The sequence below is a fragment of the Oreochromis aureus genome, linkage group 2 (genome assembly GCF_013358895.1).
Source record: "Oreochromis aureus strain Israel breed Guangdong linkage group 2, ZZ_aureus, whole genome shotgun sequence".
Lineage (NCBI taxonomy): Eukaryota > Metazoa > Chordata > Actinopteri > Cichliformes > Cichlidae > Oreochromis > Oreochromis aureus.
Genome location: NC_052943.1, coordinates 20,822,101 through 20,845,545, shown reverse-complemented (window position 1 = coordinate 20,845,545; position 23,445 = coordinate 20,822,101). Strand labels below are relative to the sequence as shown.

The following is a 23,445-nucleotide window of genomic DNA, read 5'->3' as shown; positions in this document are numbered from 1 at the left end:
TTCCGGCGGAACTTGCTAAAAAAACAAAAACAAACTGCTAAGCTGTGGTTTTTGCAGAGGCTGTGGAAATTTTAATTTAATAAAGGCTGCAGACAACGATGAGCAGTATCTAACATCTTTTAATAAAACCTAAGCTTAAGTGAGAGAGAGTGGCCATGGCACTGACTAGTAGACTCTCCCCAAGCCAGCACAGCCCTGGGTTTAAATACCAGTCAACAAAACAAAAGGCATTAAATAGCTGTTGTTTACAGCTTTGATCTTCCCCCAAAGAAAGTTAACAATCCCTTATCACCTCTTAGAGTGGTTGATCCCCTTGTCTCTTTCCTCACATCCTAAAAGAGAGACAAAAGACTTCACCACCACTTCCCCCATACTCGTGTCAGGCTTCCTGTGTGAATACTCCCTGTTTTCCAAAATACAATCACCATACATCAATACATAAATGAAAGAAATTCCAATACGAGCCAAATCAGCTTCATCACCCTTGCAAATTTCCCTTCAACTGTAATTTTTCTACAGTATTTCATGCAGTAAATACCACAAACAGTATTGGGGACTGCGCTGATTACTCTTTCAGTCCTTAAGGTTTAATAACAAGAATAACTCTAACCTGTAGGGATCAGTCTTCGAGTTAACAAAATGGGCAGTTGCAACACAAGATAAAAGAAGATGAGAGCTTTTGCAAAGATCAGGAGGAAGCAAATGTGACAGGAAGTGTACATTACAATCTATTCTGTACTGACCAATCAGAAGCATTTCACTGTCTTACTGAATACAGTGATTTCACCTCTTTCATTCAGTGAAATACCAGCCAAGTCCTCAACAAGGAGCAGTGTCACGATGATCATGTTATGGATTATATTGCTTTTACTTCATCAAGGATGTAAGTGTGCATTTATCTTTACTAAAGATGTTCTAGATTGAGAATTTAATGTCAAATAGATGTGTGGAGAAAACCATAACTTTTCTATATTCTAATTCAGATACTCTAGTTCCAGTGAAAACTGTTCAGCTTGGTGAACCAGCGAACATAACATGTGCTTTGCCCAGTGGGGTCAGCATTAAAGGAGTCCACTGGTACAAGCAGAGTGTCGGAGATACTCTCAAATTAATAGTGTCACTGATTAAAACTACAACACCTCAGTATGGTCAAGAAATATTTAAATCAAGATTTCAAGCACATTATGATAAGAAATTTAGCAACCTGACCATTTTGAAAGCAGTCCAAGACGATGAGGGAATCTATCACTGTGGAATCATAGAGTGGATTAATCCTGAATGGACTGGAACATATTTGTTAGTAAAAGGTAAGTTAGTAATACACTGCCATACTTTTATAAACTTTAAAGTGTTTCAGGGCGTGTTATGAAGAATGTATTTGTGTTTTGTATTCCACAGGAAATAATCAGCCAGCATCAAATTATACTGTTGTTCAGTGGTCAACAGTGTTAAATCCACTGCGTTCAGGAAATTCAATGACTCTCCAGTGTTCAGTCTATTCTGACTCTGACAAGATGTGTCCCAGAGATTATAATGTGTTCTGGTTCAGAGCTGGATCAGATCAATTACACCCAAGCATCATCTACACTGATGGAAACAGTGAAAGTGAGATAATATCAGACTCACAGGAGAGGTGTCTTTATCGCTTCTCTAAGAATGTCAGCTCATCTGATGCTGGGACTTACTACTGTGCTGTGGCCACATGTGGGGAGATATTATTTGGAAATGGAACTAAACTGGACATTGAAGGTATTTGGTGTTAAGTACTTTAATCTATACTATATATTCACAAAAAATGTGTTTTGGGGAATTGTTTTTTTGTTTGTTTTTTAATAGTGCAATCAACACAATCAGCATTTATTCAAATGGCAATATTATTAGTTTGCCATTTCTCTCTGGAAATGTTGATTAATCTGCAACCGCTGACCGGTTAATACTTGAATAATATGACAGCTAGGTTTCAGTGTTTTTTAGAATCATCAATAATTTCCTGTCTTGTTTTTTTTTTTTCTAGAGCAAAAATCAGGTTCTGAACTTACTGTGCTGGTTATGGCAATAATCTTCTTGGTTATTTCTGTGACTCTCATTATTGTTTGTTGTCGAACTCCAAGAGGAATATGTGAACAATGCAAAGGTAAGTGTTGTTCATGGTAAGAAAAGTCACTCAAACATCATTCTAGTGATGTGCAATACCACTGATTTCCTTTCCAATCTTACACCAAGTAAAATTCAAGCTGATATTGATCCGATACCTATAACAGAGCTGTGAAACACTTAAAATATGCATTGTTATCTATCTGTCTTATGTGTGATTATCTATCTGTGTTATGTATTTTTAAGCAGTATTTTAATTTTTTAAAGCCTACAATGACTTTTACTGCAAGTACTCTGTATATTTTAATGATACCCAACATATATAATCCCCTTTAAATCGTCTACAACCAAATGAATCTGCTTGAGTTCATCTTAGGGACACAAATATTATTTTAAGCTGAACTCAAAAAGCTATTTCTTGTAGCATGTATTTATGTCATTACTTATTCCATAACCTTATTTATTAATGTACATTAGAACAAATGGGATTGAATTCTCGTTGTTTAAACATTCACACAAAAATTCGCACACTTTCCAAAATTCAGCAACAATGCTATGTGTCACCAAAAGTTCCACATTTGATTCCTCTGTAATCCGATACTTCCCATCATCATATTCTGTTTTATTACTTTTGTGTCTGACAAGGTTTATGGTCTTGCTACGTGGCCCAAACCACATCTTGGCGACATCATTCTAACAAACATTATTCAATAAAACTGGACTCACATTTGTGTTGTGATTTTGTCTCTCAACACAGATGCAGTTGCTTTGCAAACAAATCTGACAGCAAAAGGAGATCAGGAAATTCTGCAGGTAACTGAAAAATATCAGGACCAAGTTTTCAGTATCTTTTAATGCATGCCTTTGTAAATAAGTCTCACCATCTTTTTGTTTTTTTCATCAGACAGATGACGACTCATTGGTTTATTCTGTAGCAATTTTCTCTTGTGGAAAAATTAGATACAGGAACAAAGACTAGATACAGGACTACAGAACCTGCAGAAGATGAGAAATGATTTGAAGGCTCTTGAGCCGGATTGATATCTAGACACATATAACTCTTGCCTTTTTAAATTAGATTAGAAATGTACTTGTTCTTCTAGCTAACCTAATTTTAACCTAATTTCTCCATGTTTTATTGTTTTATTTTATGTTGTTTTCTATCTTTTCTCTTCTCTTCTTTTGACATGTTTCTAGATATTCTTGTATCTGGATTCATTTCTCCATGTCCCACATCAGTTTGAAAATGTCATTGTAATGTATAAAAAGAAAAAGATGGAAACAGTGGATGTATTACTTCCTTCTTAGTAGACAGAAAGAAAATAGTGTACTTCAATACAATTATATTACATGAAATGAAAACATCTATTTTATACAATTTCTTTAAGTATTGAGCGTGCCTATGTTTTTAATATGTTTTTGCATTTTTTTAAATTTGTGTTCATTTCATTCAATTATGACCTTCATGTTTTGAAAATATCTCAGTCAGTATATGTTGATTTGAAATGAATAAAAAGTTACTGACTTATGTCTTGTTCATTTAATGGACTCAGTTGTACAATAGTTAAATAACACAAATAAACTAGAAGGACATCAAATTGCATTCTTTATGTCAGAAGTAGGCCTAACATTTTTTGGCCTCTGTCATTAATTATGGGCGCATCAAGAATGAATTTAAAAATCACAGTAAAATAACTTTATTGGGCGACTGTGACACTTGTTCAGCTTCAGACTTATCTCACGCCTTTAAGAAAAATCAGTAGGACTGAAGTTAAAACTGTACTGTTCAACATATCGCAGTACGGTGGTGCACTGTTAACCTTCACATGAAGGTTTCTGGTTCAAATCAATCATATGGTTGTCTGACATATGACAGCAAGGTATGTACATTAACAGGTTACCTTGGCAACCAAAGTCTGGAATGCCTGTCAGCAACTTATACTTGATGACAAGCAATGCACGGCAAAGCGATGTGCAACAAGCAAATTCTTCTGTGCAGATACACTTTTACCTTTTTGTAAGCAAGCATATGTTAAGGTGGGGTTCTTAACATATTTTGTGGGAGGCTGTTGCAGCGAGCTTGACAAAAAGAGACTTTGAACAAAATTTTAAGTTTCACAAAGTGCAACTTTCTTGTAATTTTTTTAAAGTGCTCTTGAGTAGTGGCGAATTGATCCAAATATTGATTGTATCGATACCAAGACGGCATCGGTATCAGATCGATACTAGCCTGGTGAGATCGATTCTTTACTTTAAGTTCCGCTCTTGTTTGCAATGCTGTGCTTTTGGCAAAAATGAAACAGCCAGGTCGCTGGACTCGCCACTCCTGTGTCAGCGCAGAGCATTCACACTTAGCTCTCCCTCCCACCTCTGGTGTTTAGATCTTGCGCAGTGAAGGGTTCACTCTGGCGGTCGCCCACGCATCTAGCGGCACCGGTGACAAGGTGGTCCCGGGGGGCGCCGGTGCCTCCATTCGCAGCCCCAGAGCTGGTCCGGTGGCCACTGAAGATATGTTTAGCTTATTTTAGAGTTTAGAAATGTGTTAGATAGGATGTAGAATTATTGTAGAGACACTGACACTGCCCTGGATGTAATAAAGGCCTGAGTGTGTCATAAACATAGGAGTAGATTTCTTGGAGACCCTCCTCCTCTTGAGCTGTGAAAGTAAGACAAAGAGAAGTTGATGCTCAGTGGAAATTCCCCAGGGGATACCTGGGTGGGGGTCTCAACATTTGTAACTGGATAACTGTGGTCTGGAAAGAGATTACTTTTATGACCGGCAGGAAGTCACACACACACACACACAGTGCTTTGACTGTTACGACACACCCACATGCACACTCACTCACGTGCACTCACACATACACATGGGTACGCGCACACACAGGCACTCACGTGCTCGTGCATACACACAGACACAGAGTTTGCAGCACACCATGGGGGTTTTATGATGGGTCCCTTCTTTTTTTTTTTTTTTTTTTTTTTTATTATTTTTTATTTTTTTTAAATGATGGGTCCCTTCTACAAAACTGTGTTTCACAGACAAAGGAGTGAAGATCTGCAGAGGGACACCGGCCTTGCACGTCTTCCCTTCTAGAAGATGCATGCTTAAATGAAGATGAATAAAGATGAATAAAGGTTTTGTGAAATAACTACTGAGTCTGGTGCCGTCTCTGGATGCCCGAGGAATAAAAAGAACCGGGGTGAAACTGATTTCGTAACACCACCCATGTGGCAAGCAGTGACGGCACAGCAGGTGTGGAAGTGAGCCGGGGCTCAGAGGCAGATGGGCAGGCGGCGGGCATGCAGGACCACGCAGCATGCCGGCCTCTGTTGGAAGAGAGGCCGGACCAGACAGGACGCTGCTTCTTGGGCATGGCAGGAACCCCGCGCACCCCGACCTCCGTCTCCAGCTTGGCAGGTCCCACTGGCACGCCAGGACCTCCACCTCCTCACGCGGCTCCTCCAGCTCTCCTGGCTTGAGCAGCCCTTTATGTATCTCCTCCACTTCTGGTAAGAACAGAGTCTCACGAGCCTCCTCCACCTTAGCCTGGGCAGGTTGCAGACACGGTGGTTCCTCTGCGGCCCTCCTCCGAGGGGCCAGGACGGGTGCAGGCACCTGCTGGGCCCCAGCCGCTCCCAATGCTTCTCAACTGTTCCAATACTCCTGACACATATGGGATCACTAAGGGTTTTCCCTTATGCAGCAGTTATCCTTCTTGTGTCCTGGATTGCCTGGAGCTTTCATTGGTTTATGGTATACATCACTTTTTACATGTCCCACATTACTGATGGAATCTCAGTCTAAGAAGGCTAACCTGTCATTTTCCATAACCTCCCTGGTGAACTTGATGTGTTTGTCCACAGACTTAATGTGATCCCTGAATTGTGGTAGTTCCTGAGATTTGAGCTTGACCCAGGTGTTATCCACATACCTGAACTAATGACTTGGTGGTTGTCAAGAGATGTACTCTAAGACACTTCTTCAGCTGAGAATCAGAGTGGAGAAACACACAGTTTTACTTGCATGCAAGGGCAGCCACAGAGCACCTGCACTTGGAATGAGGGCTCCGAGACTCGCACTCTGCCACTGCCCTGGTCTTTATTTATACAGGAAGAGTAATACAACAGTGAATACGTTTGTTTAGTGGAATGTTGATGCGTGAGCATGTGCGGATATGTGTGTGTGTGTGTGTGTGCGCGTGTGTGCGTGTGCCAGGAGAGGCTCCTCTACCTGGTACAAAGTGAAACTGCTTATTAAGCTCTTATCTAGCAGGTACTGCTCCTTCCCTGCATGATAACGGGTCACAGTGAATTCAAAACAGTCTGAGTTATAAAGAGGTCATCATGCAGTATTCTATCATATGCAAACTTATATTATTAAAAGATTATACTGACTACAATTTTCTATTGACAGTGGTGTTCCAGGGTAGGATAACAAAGCCCTCTTTTCCACCTTTTCCATGTACAAGTTTTCCACACTGGGTGAAAAAGAGGAACCCATGGCCCACCCATGTTTCCACCTGTAGTACTCATTCTTGTATATGAAATTTATGGAATGAAGACACAGATCAAACACACTTGGTGCTGAGAGTCGTCCTGTTGTTGAGGTTTGGGTCATCCTGTTATCTCTTACTACCTCCACTGCTTCAATGAGTGGAAGACAAGTGAAGAGAGATGTGACATAATACAAGACCATTGTTTCATCTGCATTCATAACGTCAGCGCTCATCTTCTCAACAAAATTAAAGGTGTTCTGGATGTGGTGTTTAGAGCTGCCTAGAAACGGGTTGAGGATCGAAGTCAGAAACTTGCTGTAGGTAAATGAGCTGATCATACAGACAGTTACTTTGAAGGTACACTCTGTTTATATATCTTCAATAAACCATACAGACTAGGTGTAGCTTCTCCTGGGTATAGCCTATGGGATGAGGTCCATTCAGTAACATTGTCTTGCTCTAACTGCTTCAGACAGGTGCTCATAAGTACTTTTGTACCTGAGCAGTAACAAGATTTTCTCATGACAGTCTTTCTGGTTTAGCAAAGCTGTGTATCTACCCTTGTCTGCCAAAAGGATGATAATGTTGTTGTATTTACTGAGTGATGTGAGTGCCTTCCTCTCCTCCATACTGATGTTGGATCTGGGGGCTTTGCATTACTGAGACAGGCCAACTTTTGTCCACAGTTGCTCTGTTTCTATGTCTGCAATGTTGTTGTTTTGAATTGCTTGTTCTGTGGCTGTGATCAGTTCCACTACTGGGACTTTAATGTTGCTTTAAACAGCCAACACTTTCAATATAGTTTACCACTTTAAAAACATTTACTGTTGTCAGAAATTGGAATAATTATTGTGTATTACAAATATATATAAACAAAATCATTATGCAGTAGCTCAAAATAGACTGTTAACAAAAAAACTGCATAAACTGTCCAAAATTACTGTACTTCTTCACTTCTGATCATTGTATTTAGATGCCATTGTGACCCAGCTATTTCAGCTAGCTTCACATTATGTTTCACTCTACATCCTATACTTCTAGACTTTAGCACTGTACTGTGCAAAATGTTGTGCCACTACTATTTTTTTTATATTTTAGTACCAAGATGGGAAATAGCAGACTGACTGACTGCAAAAATTGATGAAAATACGGTATATAAGACAAAAATTGAGCTTATATGATTCTGGATACCTTGAAAATAAATATTTGGTGTGTAGTTTTCCAAGCCAACCACTTTTTAAACTATCCTGTGCTTCTCCAATGTCCTTAAATTTCCAATACACCATGGAACAAAGTTTTTGGGAAACACCTTATATCCTGTCAAACTGTGACGGGCTGTTTGTAACAAAATGTTTAAAAATGTTTAAAAATTAAATTCAAAATTGGTTCTTTGCTAAGTCATGTGCCAGTGGTCCATACGCTGAGTTAAGTCAGTACTACATGACTGAGCAAACAAAAAAAAAGATCTTCAGAAAGTCTGGGGAACAGCGGCTCAAGAGTAGTGGTGTGCGATACTGCATATTTTGGTATCGATCCGATACAACGTAAATATGGGCTAGTATCGCTGACACCGATAGGGATACTTTTCAATAAATTAGGTTGATACGTCATTGAATTGCGAAATCTCAATTAATTTTCATGACCTTAAGTGTTTTTTGGGATGTTTCCTTTTTTATTATTAAACAGTTAAAATCCAGGACATAATTAGGACAACGTTTATAATTAAATAGAAAATGCTTTATTACTGTTGCAGGGCGTGGTCTGTGACGCCGCTGCAGATGAGATGGACTCACCTGCAGCAGCATCTACAATCACGCCTCTCCGGCTTAAAACCTGTGCTCTGCTTGTGTTGTTGTTGTTGGTGGTGGTGATGTGTATGGCTGGCAGTGGGATAGCTGCAGCCATTTAATGTACTGTTACAGCAACTGTGTGATTATTGTAAGAATAAATGATGCTGCGAAGCATGAAAATGCCATCGGGTCTGCCGTGGTGGTTTACAGTGGTGCCGAAACCCAGGAAGGAGGACGCTGCGGACCCAGGACTTGGCCAACTGAAAGAGGAGGCTGAGCTAGCGGCCACGCAGCGGGAGCAGGCATTGGTGTTACGCCGCCGGCAAGAAGAGCTGCAGGACCAGACTGACCGTGACCTACAGAGGATGAAGAATCTGGCGGCTCTGATCCGGTGACAAAACGTCCTACTTTGCCAAAACATCCTACCATAGCATAAATTTATAGTCATGTCTATCAATCTGTGCTACCTTATCAGAATATACTACCTTACGTGGTTTATCCCTCCATTGTACATATCTATGGGTAGGACGTTCTGATGGCCAAATCACACTATTAAAACGTGCTTCATGCTTGGATTTATTTAGGTAGGACATTCTGATGACCAAGTTTACAGAAGTTTAGAAGTACTAAATCAAGTCTTGAAATGTGACTTCAACTGAGACTATAATTGGGGTATTTTTGCACAAAAAACAAAATGCATGTTAGCTTGAAAAGTTAACAAATTGACAACAGCTTAAGGAAGGCAAGTATCAACTGTAATAAAGAAGTAAAACATTAAATACTAACCTTTTTTCGTACGCACGACATCGGGGTAGGATCAATTAATAGGCATGTACTATTAACACCGAAAACATGGTGATCACTGATCACTGGCCTACTTTGTCAAAACACGTTGATCAATTTTATTTGATCAGTAGTTGTTGATCAATGGTCATGACAGTTTGCAGTTTTCGCCAGTGGTGCTAGTTTCAGTTGTTTCAGAAACGCTAAGTCGAGATGAACAGAATTAACTTTTTGGGATTATGATCTTTCCCTTGTTTGCAAATGCACAAAAGAAAACAAAAAAAAGAATTTGTTGTCTGGGAAGGGGTGGGGATTTACATTCTCTTCTATCTGAAGTTGCTGGAAGCTCACTAAATATCGGGGCGATCGTGGCTCAAGAGTTGGGAGTTCGCCTTGTAATCAGAAGGTTGCCGGTTCGAGCCCCGGCTTGGACAATCTCGGTTGTTGTGTCCTTGGGCAAGACACTTCACCTGTTGCCTACTGGTGGTGGTCAGAGGGCCCGGTGGCGCCAGTGTCCGGCAGCCTCGCCTCTGTCAGTGTGCCCCAGTAGCTGTGGCTACAATGTAGCTTACCGTGACTGTGTGTGTGAATGGGTGGATGACTGGTTGTGTAAAGCGCTTTGGGGTCCTTAGGGACTAGTAAAGCGCTACACAAAGCCAGGCCAGGCCATTTAAATAGCTGTGCAGCAAAATTGTTCCACACATCACAAATGACCCCATAGGTACGTTTTGCAACCTTCACTTATGGTCATTTAAGTTTTAGACTTGAGCAAACTCTATCGGACATATGATTGATCAATGTAAAATAATGCATGGTATATGCTTTTTCACACTTTATACTGGCTACTCAATGTACACACCATTACATTTATACATATGAAAGTCAAAAAGTTCATTTTAACCTAAAGAAAAGTAAAATTGTCAAGCAAAGAATTGTCAATGAACATGTAAGTGATAAGACTAAATCATATTTGTTAATTCAGGGAAAAGATTTCCAGTAGCTTTATATAACAGTATGATTTTTACTATTTTGCATAGACTGAAGGTGGAAGGTGGACCTTAGCTGAACTATGCTGCACTGCATTTGTCAGGAAGTAAAACTACAGGAGGAAGGAGGAAATTAGAACGCACTGGAAACTAAAGAAACTGTGTATTCTCATGTTAAAAGCAAAGTGTGAAAGTGTATCTTTTAACACTTATTTCTTTCACTGAAAATGGAAAAGAACGTATTCCTAATCTTACTGAAAACTGTCAACTTATCTCAAAAGTTCTTAAAAGACATAGAATTAGCTCAACAAAATGTAATTTTTTTCTGGCTCATGTATCTCACTTTGTGAAGGGCAATAATTCAGACTGCTCTTTGACACCTTTGAAGGACAAAATATCACACACCCAGACAAATAACAGGTTCAACCTGTAAGTTTACTCTGTAATGTGAATGTTAATTATTTCTTGCAGTACATACCACAACTAGTAGTTACTAGACTGTTAGTAACTAGCCACCTAGACATAGGAAAAAACTGTACTTTGCACTATTTGATGTTCCAATCATAAGTGTCTTTCACAGCTTTCAGATACCACAGATTTCAAAGATTTCAAATAACCATATCTATCAATAAGCAGCTAAGGATTACATTGCCTTTTCTTCTCCAAGGATATAAATGGTCTTTAGTGTATTGTCTAAAAATGTTCTCAGCAGGAAATATAATATAATTTCAAATAGATGTGAAATAATAGCTAATAATTTTGCAGGAAACTGTTTAAAACAGTTACAATTACAAATTACAATACAACACATGTCGATATTTGCAAAAAAGACTTAACGTCATGGAGGGTTACCTGGACGGTTGTGTTGTGTTGAAGAGACAGCTGAGATTCACCTTTCTAAATTTGTTCCTTTATTTATGACCATAACACCCTAGTAGTGAATAAAAAGAAAAAAAACAACATCTCAAGACTTTTAAACTTAGTTTTAGTGACTGTGTGAGGTGAATTATTCAATAGTGATCAGAGTAGAGGTACGATTTCTGCTTTTGCAACATTAGAAGGACTCAACAAGGTTGTGCGTGGGTATCTGACGTGGACGCCTGTTTGACACCTTCTATTTGGGGTGTTTCATGCATGTTTTACCCCGGGGTGGACTCCAGCCTGGGCAACACAGTCCCAGAAAAAGGCTAGGAATATATAATTAAGTAGATTTTTTAATTAAATATATATATATATATGTGTGTGTGTATATGTGTGTGCGAAATCTTCATGAATTACTCATTGTACAATTTCAACTTTTTTTTTCATTTCTTACTGGAAATGGGGGCATGGATTGAGCATGTATTATGCAGAACAAAATTAAATTGATGCTCAAACACCCAGTTGATGGGAGTTTATACAGAGCCTTATACAGAGGGAAAATTTTTCTTGCCATAGATGTATACATGTGATACCATAACTACTGACATGATACCTGTTGTTGTCATGAAATTATTGTAAGTTTTCAACCCTCTAATTTCACCATGGGCTTCGTGTGTGTATGTGTGTGTGTGTGTGTGTGTGACTACTAAGCTGTTTGCTATGTAATTTGCTCCCAAAAATGCCCATAAGCTTTGGTTTTTGAAAAGGCTAAATCATTTGCTTTAGTGAAGCAACATGAGTTCAGGCCTTCTCGTCGGCTCTTTGAAGGTACAAAATGCAATGATAAGTCAAAATGAACAATAAACTTACGAAATTTCTCTTTGAAATGCAAAATGTGAAATTTTTCTGAGGTATTTCTTGCAGTAAATGCTACAAACAGCAGTTGGGACTGTGCTGATTACTCTTTTAGGGCTTAAGTTTTATCAAGAATACTTTTAACAAGAATAACTACAACGCGTAGGGAACAGTCTTCGAGTTAACAAAATAGGCAGTTACAATACAAGATGAAAGAAGGTGAGAGGTTTTGCAAAGCTCAGGAGGAGGCAAATGTGACAGGAAGTCTACATTTGAATCTATTCTGAACTGACCAATCAGCAGCATTTTACTGTCTTACCGAATACAGCGATTTCACCTCTTTTATTCAGTGAAATACCAGCCAAGTCCTCAACAAGGAGCAGAGTCACGATGGTCATGTTATGGATTATATTGCTTTTACTTCATCAAGGATGTAAGTGTGCATTTAAATTTATTAAAAATGTTCTAGATTGTGAATTTATTGTCAAATAGATGTGTAGAGAAAACCATAACTTTTCTATATTCTAATTCAGATACTCTAGTTCCAGTGAAAACTGTTCAGCTTGGTGAACCAGCGAACATAACATGTGCTTTGCCCAGTGGGGTCAGCATTAAAGGAGTCCACTGGTACAAGCAGAGTGTCGGAGATACTCTCAAATTAATAGTGACACTGGTTAAAACTGCAACACCTGAGTATGGTCAAGAAATATTTAAATCAAGATTTCAAGCAAATTATGATAAGAAATTTAGCAACCTGACCATTTTGAAAGCAGTCCAAGATGATGAGGGAATCTATCACTGTGGAATCATAGAGTGGATTAATCCTGAATGGACTGGAACATATTTGTTAGTAAAAGGTAAGTTAGTAATACACTGCCATACTTTTATAAACTTTAAAAGTGTTTTGAGGAATGTTATGAAGAATGTATTTGTGTTTTGTATTCCACAGGAAATAATGAGACAGCATCAGATTATACTGTTGTTCAATGGCCAACAGTGTTAAATCCACTGCGTTCAGGAAATTCAGTGACTCTCCAGTGTTCAGTCTATTCGGACTCTGACAAGATGTGTCCCAGAGATTATAATGTGTTCTGGTTCAGACCTGGATCAGATCAATTACACCCAAGCATCATCTACACTGATGGAAACAGACACAGTGAAAGTGAGATAATATCAGACTCACAGGAGAGGTGTCTTTATCGCTTCTCTAAGAATGTCAGCTCATCTGATGCTGGGACTTACTACTGTGCTGTGGCCACATGTGGGGAGATATTATTTGGAAATGGAACTAAACTGGACATTGAAGGTATTTTGTGTTAAGTACTTTAATCTATACTATATATTCACAGCTGATAACAGTTTTTGACAACTGATTTTTTGTTTGTTTTTTGTAGTGCAGCCAACACAATCAGAATTTATTCGAATGGCAATATTAATAGTTTGCTTGGCCATTTCTCTCTTTGGAAATGTTGTCTTGATTTGCAACCGAAGAGTATGTAAACCATTTCAAGGTAAGTGTTATAAAAAGCTAAACTTATTTAAAAGGCTAAAATTATTTCAGTCACATTTTCAAGACCCAAAATTTATGGATTATACAATCATGACAGAAGTTATACTGTAAAACTGTAAAGAGTACTGTAGAAGATTACTGTACATGTTTTCAATGACGATTGAGGTGTAGCATTGTGATTTGTGTTCCTTTGTGTACTTCATTTATACAAACAAATTTATGCAAATAATTCATTTTTCTCAGTGATCAGTGACAAATTGTGAGTTAAATGAAACATTAGATGCACTTCACTACTGTATTTTTTTGTTCGATTGTAATGAATGTAATTTGTTTTGCTACATCAGATACTCCAAACAAGACCTCAAACCAAGCAGTACATGATCGTGTAAGTAATTAAAATTATTAGTATTCAGTTAATATTTGTAAAAAATGCCTTGATATCACTTGATATATGTGTCTTGATATATGTTTTACTTTTAAAATGTTACACAGACTAAAGCTGATGAAGAACTAAACTATGCTGCACTGCATTTTTCTGAAAGAAAAACAAGGGGAAAGAGGAAGACTGAGTTTGCTGAGGATAGTGTTTACTCCCAAGTTAAATGCTGATGCCAATGACAGTGTTTAGGATTTCGTGAAATTTAAATTGAACCTGACATAAGACCCTATATTTGTGATTCTTTCGTGCTGTTATTTTTTTTTCTTACGAAATATTCCTTGTGAGCAGTTAAATTGTTTCATCAATGACAGTATATGGCCTTTAAAGACTGGAAATTTAGACTCATTTCTGCTTTGCATATGTGATTTTTGACTGTAATAGCTAGTCATGCTTTCTGTGATTCAAATAATAATATGTTGATTGTGTGTGTGTGTTTAAGTTGGGCCACTACAGGCAAGGAATGAATTTCTATTTCAGTTCTGAGACTTGAAGTTTTTTTGCTTACATTTTATTTCAGCCTAACAGAAAGTAAATGTCCAGTACATATTGTCATGCATGTGATACATGCTCAATCATCCAGGTAAAGAAATTCCAGGAAGTCGATTCTGTTCATCTAAATGTAACATTTTCAGTGAGAGAAACGTTTCAGGAAGACAGGGAGGAACACTGGGTTAAGTGGAAAGTCAAAGAGTTCATTAACATGACATAGCAATGAACAACTCTGAACTGAGGAGCAGGTCCCAGGGTACAGCTTTCACTATCTTACAATGCTGTGATTGTAGCCATTCACCAACACTCTGTGAATGGTACTCAAGGCAATTGATCAATGATAATGACAACTTGCATATTAACGGTCTTGAAACTGATCCCATACCTCATTGTTAATCATTGATGCTAGTTTCTGTCACTATGCAAAAGTACTGTTTACAGGGTTGGGGAATCCTGCAGGCAAGTCAACAAAGGAGAGGGAGAGAAAAAAAGAGCAGAAGAAGAAGGATAGAAGAAACACTGAGAATCTGCTTCAAAACCTTGTAACAGTCACAGTGGTATATATAGTGTCTCTTTAAGACAACCCAAGAAGAGGGTTAATGTTGTCATCGCTATGCGCCACTGCCCTCTCTGTGATTGTGTGGACATGTGCTTGCACGCTAGTGCATGAGGAGGGACGGATTTTATGTTTTACCTCTCCAGACACCTTTTTTTTTGCAACGTTATGGGTTCTACGAACACTGTTTGTTAAGCTGCAGCCGTTCAACCGGGCTTATATGGGTGACGAAGAGAACGTGTATTAAAGAACACACTGTGGAATTCCCAATGCCAGTGTGAGTGTGTATTCTTTTGACTATCATGCTAAGTGTTTTTGCCGCCTCCTCTCAACCACTAAACATAACCCGACGTTACAACCTGCTGAAAAATATAGCAGAGAAACCCAAACAACAACCTATCAATGCATAAATAACAGTAAATAATGATAAATGTCACTGAACACCACACAGTACTTATAATACCAGATATACAGTGGCTTGCAAAAGTATTCGGCCCCCTTGAACTTTTCCACATTTTGTCACATTACAGCCACAAACATGAATCAATTTTATTGGAATTCCACGTGAAAGACCAATACAAAGTGGTGTACACGTGAGAAGTGGAACGAAAATCATACATGATTCCAAACATTTTTTACAAATAAATAACTGCAAAGTGGGGTGTGCATAATTATTCAGCCCCCTGAGTCAATACTTTGTAGAACCACCTTTTGGTGCAATTACAGCTGCCAGTCTTTTAGGGTATGTCCTTACCAGCTTTGCACATCTAGAGACTGAAATTTTTGCCCATTCTTCTTTGCAAAACAGCTCCAGCTCAGTCAGATTAGATGGACAGCGTTTGTGAACAGCAGTTTTCAGATCTTGCCACAGATTCTTGATTGGATTTAGACACCAGACAGGTCAGGGATAAAGTTATTGAGAAATTTAAAGCAGGCTTAGGCTACAAAAAGATTTCCCAAGCCTTGAACATGCCACGGAGCACTGTTCAAGCGATCATTCAGAAATGGAAGGAGTATGGCACAACTGTAAACCTACCAAGACAAGGCCGTCCACCTAAACTCACAGGCCGAACAAGGAGAGCGCTGATCAGAAACGCAGCCAAGAGGCCCATGGTGACTCTGGACGAGCTGCAGAGATTTACAGCTCAGGTGGGGGAATCTGTCCATAGGACAACTATTAGTCGTGCACTGCACAAAGTTGGCCTTTATGGAAGAGTGGCAAGAAGAAAGCCATTGTTAACAGAAAACCATAAGAAGTCCTGTTTGCAGTTTGCCACAAGCCATGTGGGGGACACAGCAAACATGTGGAAGAAGGTGCTCTGGTCAGATCAGACCAAAATGGAACTTTTTGGCCAGAATGCAAAACGCTATGTGTGGTGGAAAACTAACACTGCACATCACTCTGAACACACCATCCCCACTGTCAAATATGGTGGTGGCAGCATCATGCTCTGGGGGTGCTTCTCTTCAGCAGGGACAGGGAAGCTGGTCAGAGTTGATGGGAAGATGGATGGAGCCAAATACAATCTTGGAAGAAAACCTCTTGGAGTCTGCAAAGACTTGAGACTGGGCGGAGGTTCGCCTTCCAGCAGGACAACGACCCCTAAACATAAAGCCAGGGCAACAATGGAATGGTTTAAAACAAAACATATCCATGTGTTAGAATGGCCCAGTCAAAGTCCAGATCTAAATCCAATCGAGAATCTGTGGCAAGATCTGAAAACTGCTGTTCACAAACACTGTCCATCTAATCTGGCTGAGCTGGAGCTGTTTTGCAAAGAAGAATGGGCAAGGATTTCAGTCTGTAGATGTGCAAAGCTGGTAGAGACATACCCTAAAAGACTGGCAGCTGTAATTGCAGCAAAGGGTGGTTCTACAAAGTATTGACTCGGGGGGCTGAATAATTACGCACACCCCACTTTGCAGTTATTTATTTGTAAAAAATGTTTGGAATCATGTATGATTTTTTGTTCCACTTCTCACGTGTACACCACTTTGTATTGGTCTTTCACGTGGAATTGCAATAAAACTGATTCAAGGGGGCCGAATACTTTTGCAAGCCACTGTATTTAGAGGCTGCAGCAGACCAAGATAATGTGTCTGTGAGTATCTGTTTGCACACCTGTGTGGGTGAGCATACTTGTGAGTCCTTGTTACTTGTTCATAAGGTTTCTCAATGGAAGTGTCTAATAGTGTGTGTGGGGAGCCACAGCCCTGTCCCCAAAGGCATAAAGCAGGCATGGAGGAGACCTGGGCCACAGACATTCAGAGGCCCCTCAGAGCACAAGAGCCTCAGGAGGACCACCACAGGGACAATCAAGGCAGAGGAGAGCCCCGGAAGGGGGTCGCCCACCAAATTTTTTGTTTGTAGAAGAGAAAGTGAGTTTGACCATTTTATGAAGGATGTCTTTGTGTTTTGTATTGTGCAAAAAACAGACAACATCAAACCATACTGTTGTTCAATGGTAAACAAGGACTCTCCACTGGTCAGTCTATTCTGACACTGAAACATTTCTCCCGGTGATCATAATGTGTCCTGTTTAAGAACTGGATCACATAAATTACACCCAGCTCAGACATAACGAACGTGAGACAATATCTGACCCCCACGAGCTTATCTGACCTCAATATCGGACCTTAGTTTGCCTGCCTATCCAGTCCCCTTATTGATTAGTGCACCTGCACAAACAGTGATAGGAAGTAGGACAGGAGCTTCAGGAGTATAATGCTGGTGGTGGAGATGAACCTGGGGGCTTGGATTGAGCCTAAGCAATATGGGAGAGGCAGAGAAAGGGAGGAGATGGGTTGCATAAAGCCGTGTGCAAGGGAGAATGACAGAAGAGCAGTGAGATTTATCTATGTGGAGTGGAGACTGATTGGCCTGAAGAAGGCGGGAAGAAAGATGATTGGACTAGACCAGTGATGTCAGCAATGAGCTGTAAAAGTGATGTAAATTCTAGATACGCTTGTCTGCCTGAGACAGATGTGTGACTATAGATTTCCCTTATTGAACTTACTCATAAGCTTCATTTAGAATATACAAAAAATAGAAATAGTGAAGTTGTGCACAAATGCATACATGTCAAGACCAGCTCTGAACTACAACATTCAAGAAAGAAAAGAAGAAAGAGCGAAATCCTCTAAAATAAAAAATAAACAAATAAAAAATCATAATAACCAGATTGGAAATGAACAATATTGAAATACCACTATTATAAAACAGTGGCCGGTTGGATTAATACCTCATGAGGGCCTTCAGCAGTTTAGTGTTTCTTCTGCTTGCTTTCCCCATATTTCCTGTTTCTTCAACATAATTCTTCATGAAATTAAAAGTCAATTAAACTGATTATTGTTGTTGTAAAGTGAATATTCAATGTATTCTTTTTCAAATGCATTTGTTTCACTTCTGAGTAAAAGACTGATTCATATGGTGATACTGACCAAAAGTCTCGGGAAAAACTACTTTATTCAAAATCACAGGCTAACGCGAAAGTTTTGATGTATTTAACGAGGGGAACCCCATGAGACGTTAACTCATTTAACTATAAAAAAACAATGATTTTGATCAGAAAAAAAGATGATTTCAGAATCATAGAAATCCAATCAACACTTTAATGTGGATTTGGAATGGAATTTATTCAGTTTGATATTTTTACACAATGATTTGGGGTTATGAAATGTGAAATATACATGTTTTGTTGGCTCAAAAAATACTACCATAGCTTATGTTGCAGTTAATAAAAATGACTAAAGAAGTTGTGTTTCCGAGTTGTTGGGGGTTTTTTTTTTTTTTTTTTTTTTTTTTTAAACACTTTTATTTGAAATAACTGTATGTGCACCTATTAACTTTTTTCCAACACTTCGTATTACAAGTTTAACAAGACATTGTGATATCTTTGTTATATGCTGTGGGTATGAATTTGCTAATCTCTTTACAAAACCATGCTGCAGAATATATAGTCAAAGCATATTTACCAAATCATTTGCTTGGCCCACATTTGACACGTCACATCCAGCATAATTGGTCCCACGTAGTTCCCCTAAAGAAATAAGATTTGGGGATATGATTGGAATAATAGTGTTGTAATATTAAAAATATCCAAATGAATGGACAGACACGTTCCATGCTGTGGTGTGCCCAGAGCACCTCCAGTTCTCTAATTATACAATGTAATTATACCAACTATTTCTACAGAAGTTTTACGCAGTGGATCTTTAGTATTTATTTTAGCAATGTAATGTTATTATATGGCAATTGTTGCTTTTCAAACACAAATCTACTACTACAAAATGAAACATAGGAAAACACAAAGGGAAGAAGATGACTACAAGTGTTCCACTGAGTCTTTACTCACACTAGAATCCTGTAACAAGGTTATATAAATGCAGTGATTTATTTTTACTGTAATCCTGTGTTCTTGTTGTCATCCTGGTATGATAAACTGAAACATATATTTGGATCTTAAACATAATTTTAGTTTAAAAATCTATCTTTACACACACACACACACACACACACACAGAGTTACGATAAACCCCCCTTTGCAATGCTGACAAACATTTATCCCTTTGGGGTACAAAAGAAGAAGCACAATCACAGAAATGCAACAACCTAGCAGAACTCCAAGAATAACAACAAAGGGGCCTAATCCTGGTCCTACATTAGTTGAAAGAGAGAGAGAGAGAGACTGTTTAATTTAATATGTGTTCATGGAATGTATCAGTTGTTGCAGAAATGTGCTTATAATCAACAATATTCTGTTTTTGTAGAGCTAGAGACAGCTTATGATGAATCTTTAACAATCATGGCATAGATCTACCAAATTGCTGGATTAAAATCCCTTTTCTTCCCCATTTGGATGCTTTGTTGGAGCCTCAGCAGGTCTTTTTGGCCATATCTACATGCACTGAGTTGCTGTTGCACACACACCACTCGGTCTGCCCTGCAGACCGTGACAAAAAAGCAGTTAGGACTGTGCTGATTATACTTTGAAGGCTTAAGAACAGTTTTTTAACAAGAATAACTATCAAACACTGTTCGAGTTAACAAAATAGGCAGTTACAATACAAGATGAAAGAAGATGAGAGCTTTTGCAAAGCCCAGGAGGAGGCAAATGTGACAGGAAGTCTACATTTGAATCTATTCTGTACTGACCAATCAGCAGCATTTTGCTGTCTTACCGAATACAGTGATTTCACCTCCTTCATTCTGTGAAATACCAGCCAAGTCCTCAACAAGGAGCAGTGTCACGATGGTCATGTTATGGATTATATTGCTTTTTCTTCATCAAGGATGTAAGTGTGCATTTAACTTTACTAAAGATGTTCTAGATTGTGAATTTAATGTCAAATAGATGTGTGGAGAAAACCATAACTTTTCTATATTCTAATTCAGATACTCTAGTTCCAGTGAAAACTGTTCAGCTTGGTGAACCAGCGAACTTAACATGTGCTTTACCCGATGTGGTCAGCATTAGAGGAGTCCACTGGTACAAGCAGAGTGTTGGAGATACTCTCAAATTAATAGTGACACTGTTTAAAACTGCAACACCTGAGTATGGTCAAGAAATATTTAAATCAAGATTTCAAGCAAATTATGATAAGAAATTTAGCAACCTGACTATTTTGAAAGCAGTCCAAGATGATGAGGGAATCTATCACTGTGGAATCATAGAGTGGATTAATTCTGAATGGACTGGAACATATTTGTTAGTAAAAGGTAAGCTAGTAATACACTGCCATACTTTTATAAACTTTAAAAGTGTTTTGAGGCATGTTATAAAGAATGTATTTGTGCTTTGTATTCCACAGGAAATAATCAGACAGCATCAAATTATACTGTTTTTCAGTGGCCAACAGTGTTAAATCCACTGCGTTCAGGAAATTCAATGACTCTCCAGTGTTCAGTCTATTCTGACTCTGACCAGATGTGTCCCAGAGATTATAATGTGTTCTGGTTCAGAGCTGGATCAGATCAATTACACCCAAGCATCATCTACACTGATGGAAACAGACACAGTGAAAGTGAGATAATATCAGACTCACAGGAGAGGTGTCTTTATCGCTTCTCTAAGAATGTCAGCTCATCTGATGCTGGGACTTACTACTGTGCTGTGGCCACATGTGGGGAGATATTATTTGGAAATGGAACTAAACTGGACATTAAAGGTATTTTGTGTTAAGTACTTTAATCTATACTATATATTCACAAAAAATGGTTTTGGGGAATTGTTTTTTTGTAGCGCAATCAACACAATCAGCATTTTTCAAATGGCAATAGTAATACTTTGCTTGGCCATTTCTCTCTGGAAATGTTGATTAATCTGCAACCGCTGACCAGTAGCTTTCAGTGTTTTTGAGAATCATCAATAATTTCCTGTCTTGTTTTTTTTTTTTTTTCTAGAGCAAAAATCAGGATCTGAATTTACTGTGCTGGTTATGGCAATAATCTTCTTGGTTATTTCTGTGACTCTCATTATTGTTTGTTGTCAAACTCCAAGAGGAATATGTGAACAATGCAAAGGTAAGTGTTGTTCATGGTAAGAAAAGTCACTCAAACATCATTCTAGTGATGTGCGATACCACTGATTTCCTTTCCAATCTGACACCAAGTAAAATTCAAGCTGATATTAATGATATTGATCTGATACCTACAATAGAGCTGCGAAACACTTAAAATATACATTATTATCTATCTGTGTTATGTATTTTTAAGCAGTATTTTAAACTTTTAAAGCCTACAATGACTTTTTACTGCAAGTATGCTGTATATTTTAATGATACCCAACCTATATAATCCACTTTAAATCTTCTACAACCAACTGAATCTGTTTGAGTTGATCTTAGGGACACAAATATTATTTTAAACTGAACTCATAAAGCTATTTATTGTAGCATGTATTTATTTCATTATTTATTTCATAACCATATTTACTGATGTACATTAGAACAAATGGGATTGAATTCCCATTGTTTAACTATTCGCACAAAAATTCGCACACTTTCCAAAATTCAGCAACAATGATACGTGTCACCAACAGCTCCACATTTGATTCCTCTGTAATCGGATACTTCCAATCATCATATTCTGTTTTATTACCTTTGTGTCTGAAGGTTTATGGCCTTGCAACGTGGCCCAAACCACATCTTGGCGGCATCATTCTAACAAACATTATTCAATAAAACTGGACTCACATTTGTGTTGTGATTTTGTCTCTCAACACAGATGCAGTTGCTTTGCAAACAAATCTGACAGCAAAAGGAGAAAAGGAAATTCTGCAGGTAACTCTGAAAAATATCAGGACCAAGTTTTCAGTATCTTTTAATGCATGCCTTTGTAAATAAGTCTCACCATTTTTTGTTTTTTTCATCAGACAGATGACGACTCATTGGTTTATTCTGTAGCAATTTTCTCTTGTGGAAAAATTAGATACAGGAACAAAGACTAGATACAGGACTACAGAACCTGCAGAAGATGAGAAATGATTTGAGGGCTCTTGAGCTGGATTGATATCTAGACACATATAACTCTTGCCTTTTTAAATTGGGTTAGAAATGTACTTGTTCTTCGAGCTAACCTAATTTTCTTCTCCATGTTTATCGATAATTTTGTTGACAGAAATAAATAGTTACAATGATAATTTTCACTGTTAAGTTTTCCCAATAGACGTAAATGCTATGAAAGCCATCTATGAATGATTTCTTTTTTTTTTTTATTGTGGAGCTTTTCTCTTCTCTTCTTTTGACATGTTTTTAGATATTCTTGTATCTGGATTTATTTCTCCATGTCATGTATAAAAAGGAAAGATGGAAACAGTGGATGTATTACTTCCTTCTTAGTAGACAGAAAGAAAATAGTGTATTTATATACAATTATATTACATGAAATGAAAAAATCTATTTTATGCAATTTCTTTAAGTGTTCAGCATGGCTACTTTGTAAAATGTTGATGCATGCTTTTATTTTGTGTTCATTTCATTCAATTATGACCTTCATGTTTTGAAAATATCTCAGTCAGTATATGTTGATTTGAAATGAATAAAAAGTTACTGACTTTTGTCTTGTTTATTTAATGGACTCAGTTGTACAATAGTTAAATAACACAAATAAACTAGAAGGACATCAAATTGCATTCTTCGTGTCAGAAGTAGGCCTAACATTTTTTGGCCTCTGTCATTAATTATGGGCGCATCAAGAATGAATTTAAAAATCACAGTAAAATAACTTTTTTGGGCGATTGTGACACTTGTTCAGCTTCAGACTTATCTCACGCCTTTAGGAAAATTCAGTGGGACTGAAGTTAAAACTGTACTGTAACATATGTGAGCGTATGGGCAGTACGGTGGTGCACTGTTCACTGTCATTTCACATGAAGGTTCCTGGTTCAAATCAATCATATGGTTGTCTGACATATGACAGCTTGGTATATATATACTTACAGGTTACCTTGGCAACCAGAGTCTGGAATGCCTGTCAACAACTTATAGTTGATGACAAGCAATGCACAGCAAAGCGAAGTGCAACAAGCGAATTCTTCCGTGCAGATACACTTTTACCTTTTTGTAAGCAAGCATATGTTATGG

General features: G+C 38.2%; 3 protein-coding genes across 3 annotated transcripts; all 3 read left to right on the top strand.

Annotated features, from left to right (window-relative positions):
- The first annotated feature begins 817 nt into the window (after window positions 1–817).
- Window positions 818–3,599, top strand: LOC116328918. Its single transcript, XM_039598346.1, has 6 exons — window positions 818–883; window positions 984–1,307; window positions 1,399–1,749; window positions 2,015–2,134; window positions 2,852–2,907; window positions 2,999–3,599. Exons 1-6 carry the CDS (start codon window positions 841–843, stop codon window positions 3,071–3,073), a joined length of 969 nt encoding a protein of 322 aa, XP_039454280.1. The 5' UTR covers window positions 818–840; the 3' UTR covers window positions 3,074–3,599.
- Window positions 3,600–12,234: 8,635 nt separating this feature from the next.
- LOC120432935 lies at window positions 12,235–14,073 on the top strand. The gene is made up of 6 exons (XM_039598338.1): window positions 12,235–12,301; window positions 12,402–12,725; window positions 12,818–13,174; window positions 13,263–13,379; window positions 13,723–13,763; window positions 13,871–14,073. The coding sequence occupies exons 1-6, from the start codon at window positions 12,259–12,261 to the stop codon at window positions 13,985–13,987; spliced, it is 999 nt and encodes a 332-aa protein (XP_039454272.1). The 5' UTR covers window positions 12,235–12,258; the 3' UTR covers window positions 13,988–14,073.
- Window positions 14,074–20,053: 5,980 nt separating this feature from the next.
- LOC120432936 (signal-regulatory protein beta-2-like) lies at window positions 20,054–22,843 on the top strand. Its single transcript, XM_039598343.1, has 6 exons — window positions 20,054–20,157; window positions 20,258–20,581; window positions 20,674–21,030; window positions 21,266–21,385; window positions 22,088–22,143; window positions 22,236–22,843. The coding sequence occupies exons 1-6, from the start codon at window positions 20,115–20,117 to the stop codon at window positions 22,308–22,310; spliced, it is 975 nt and encodes a 324-aa protein (XP_039454277.1). The 5' UTR covers window positions 20,054–20,114; the 3' UTR covers window positions 22,311–22,843.
- The last annotated feature ends 602 nt before the right edge of the window (window positions 22,844–23,445 follow it).

Coding starts and splice junctions, on each gene's coding strand:
- LOC120432936 (XM_039598343.1), top strand. CDS start 20,115: ATGGTCATGTTATGGATTATATTGCTTTTTCTTCATCAAGGAT. Junction 21,031..21,265: donor AACTAAACTGGACATTAAAG/GTATTTTGTGTT, acceptor TTTTTTTTCTAG/AGCAAAAATCAGGATCTGAA. Junction 22,144..22,235: donor GAGAAAAGGAAATTCTGCAG/GTAACTCTGAAA, acceptor TTTTTTCATCAG/ACAGATGACGACTCATTGGT.
- LOC116328918 (XM_039598346.1), top strand. CDS start 841: ATGATCATGTTATGGATTATATTGCTTTTACTTCATCAAGGAT. Junction 1,750..2,014: donor AACTAAACTGGACATTGAAG/GTATTTGGTGTT, acceptor TTTTTTTTCTAG/AGCAAAAATCAGGTTCTGAA. Junction 2,135..2,851: donor AATATGTGAACAATGCAAAG/GTAAGTGTTGTT, acceptor CTCTCAACACAG/ATGCAGTTGCTTTGCAAACA.
- LOC120432935 (XM_039598338.1), top strand. CDS start 12,259: ATGGTCATGTTATGGATTATATTGCTTTTACTTCATCAAGGAT. Junction 12,726..12,817: donor AACATATTTGTTAGTAAAAG/GTAAGTTAGTAA, acceptor TGTATTCCACAG/GAAATAATGAGACAGCATCA. Junction 13,764..13,870: donor ACCAAGCAGTACATGATCGT/GTAAGTAATTAA, acceptor AATGTTACACAG/ACTAAAGCTGATGAAGAACT.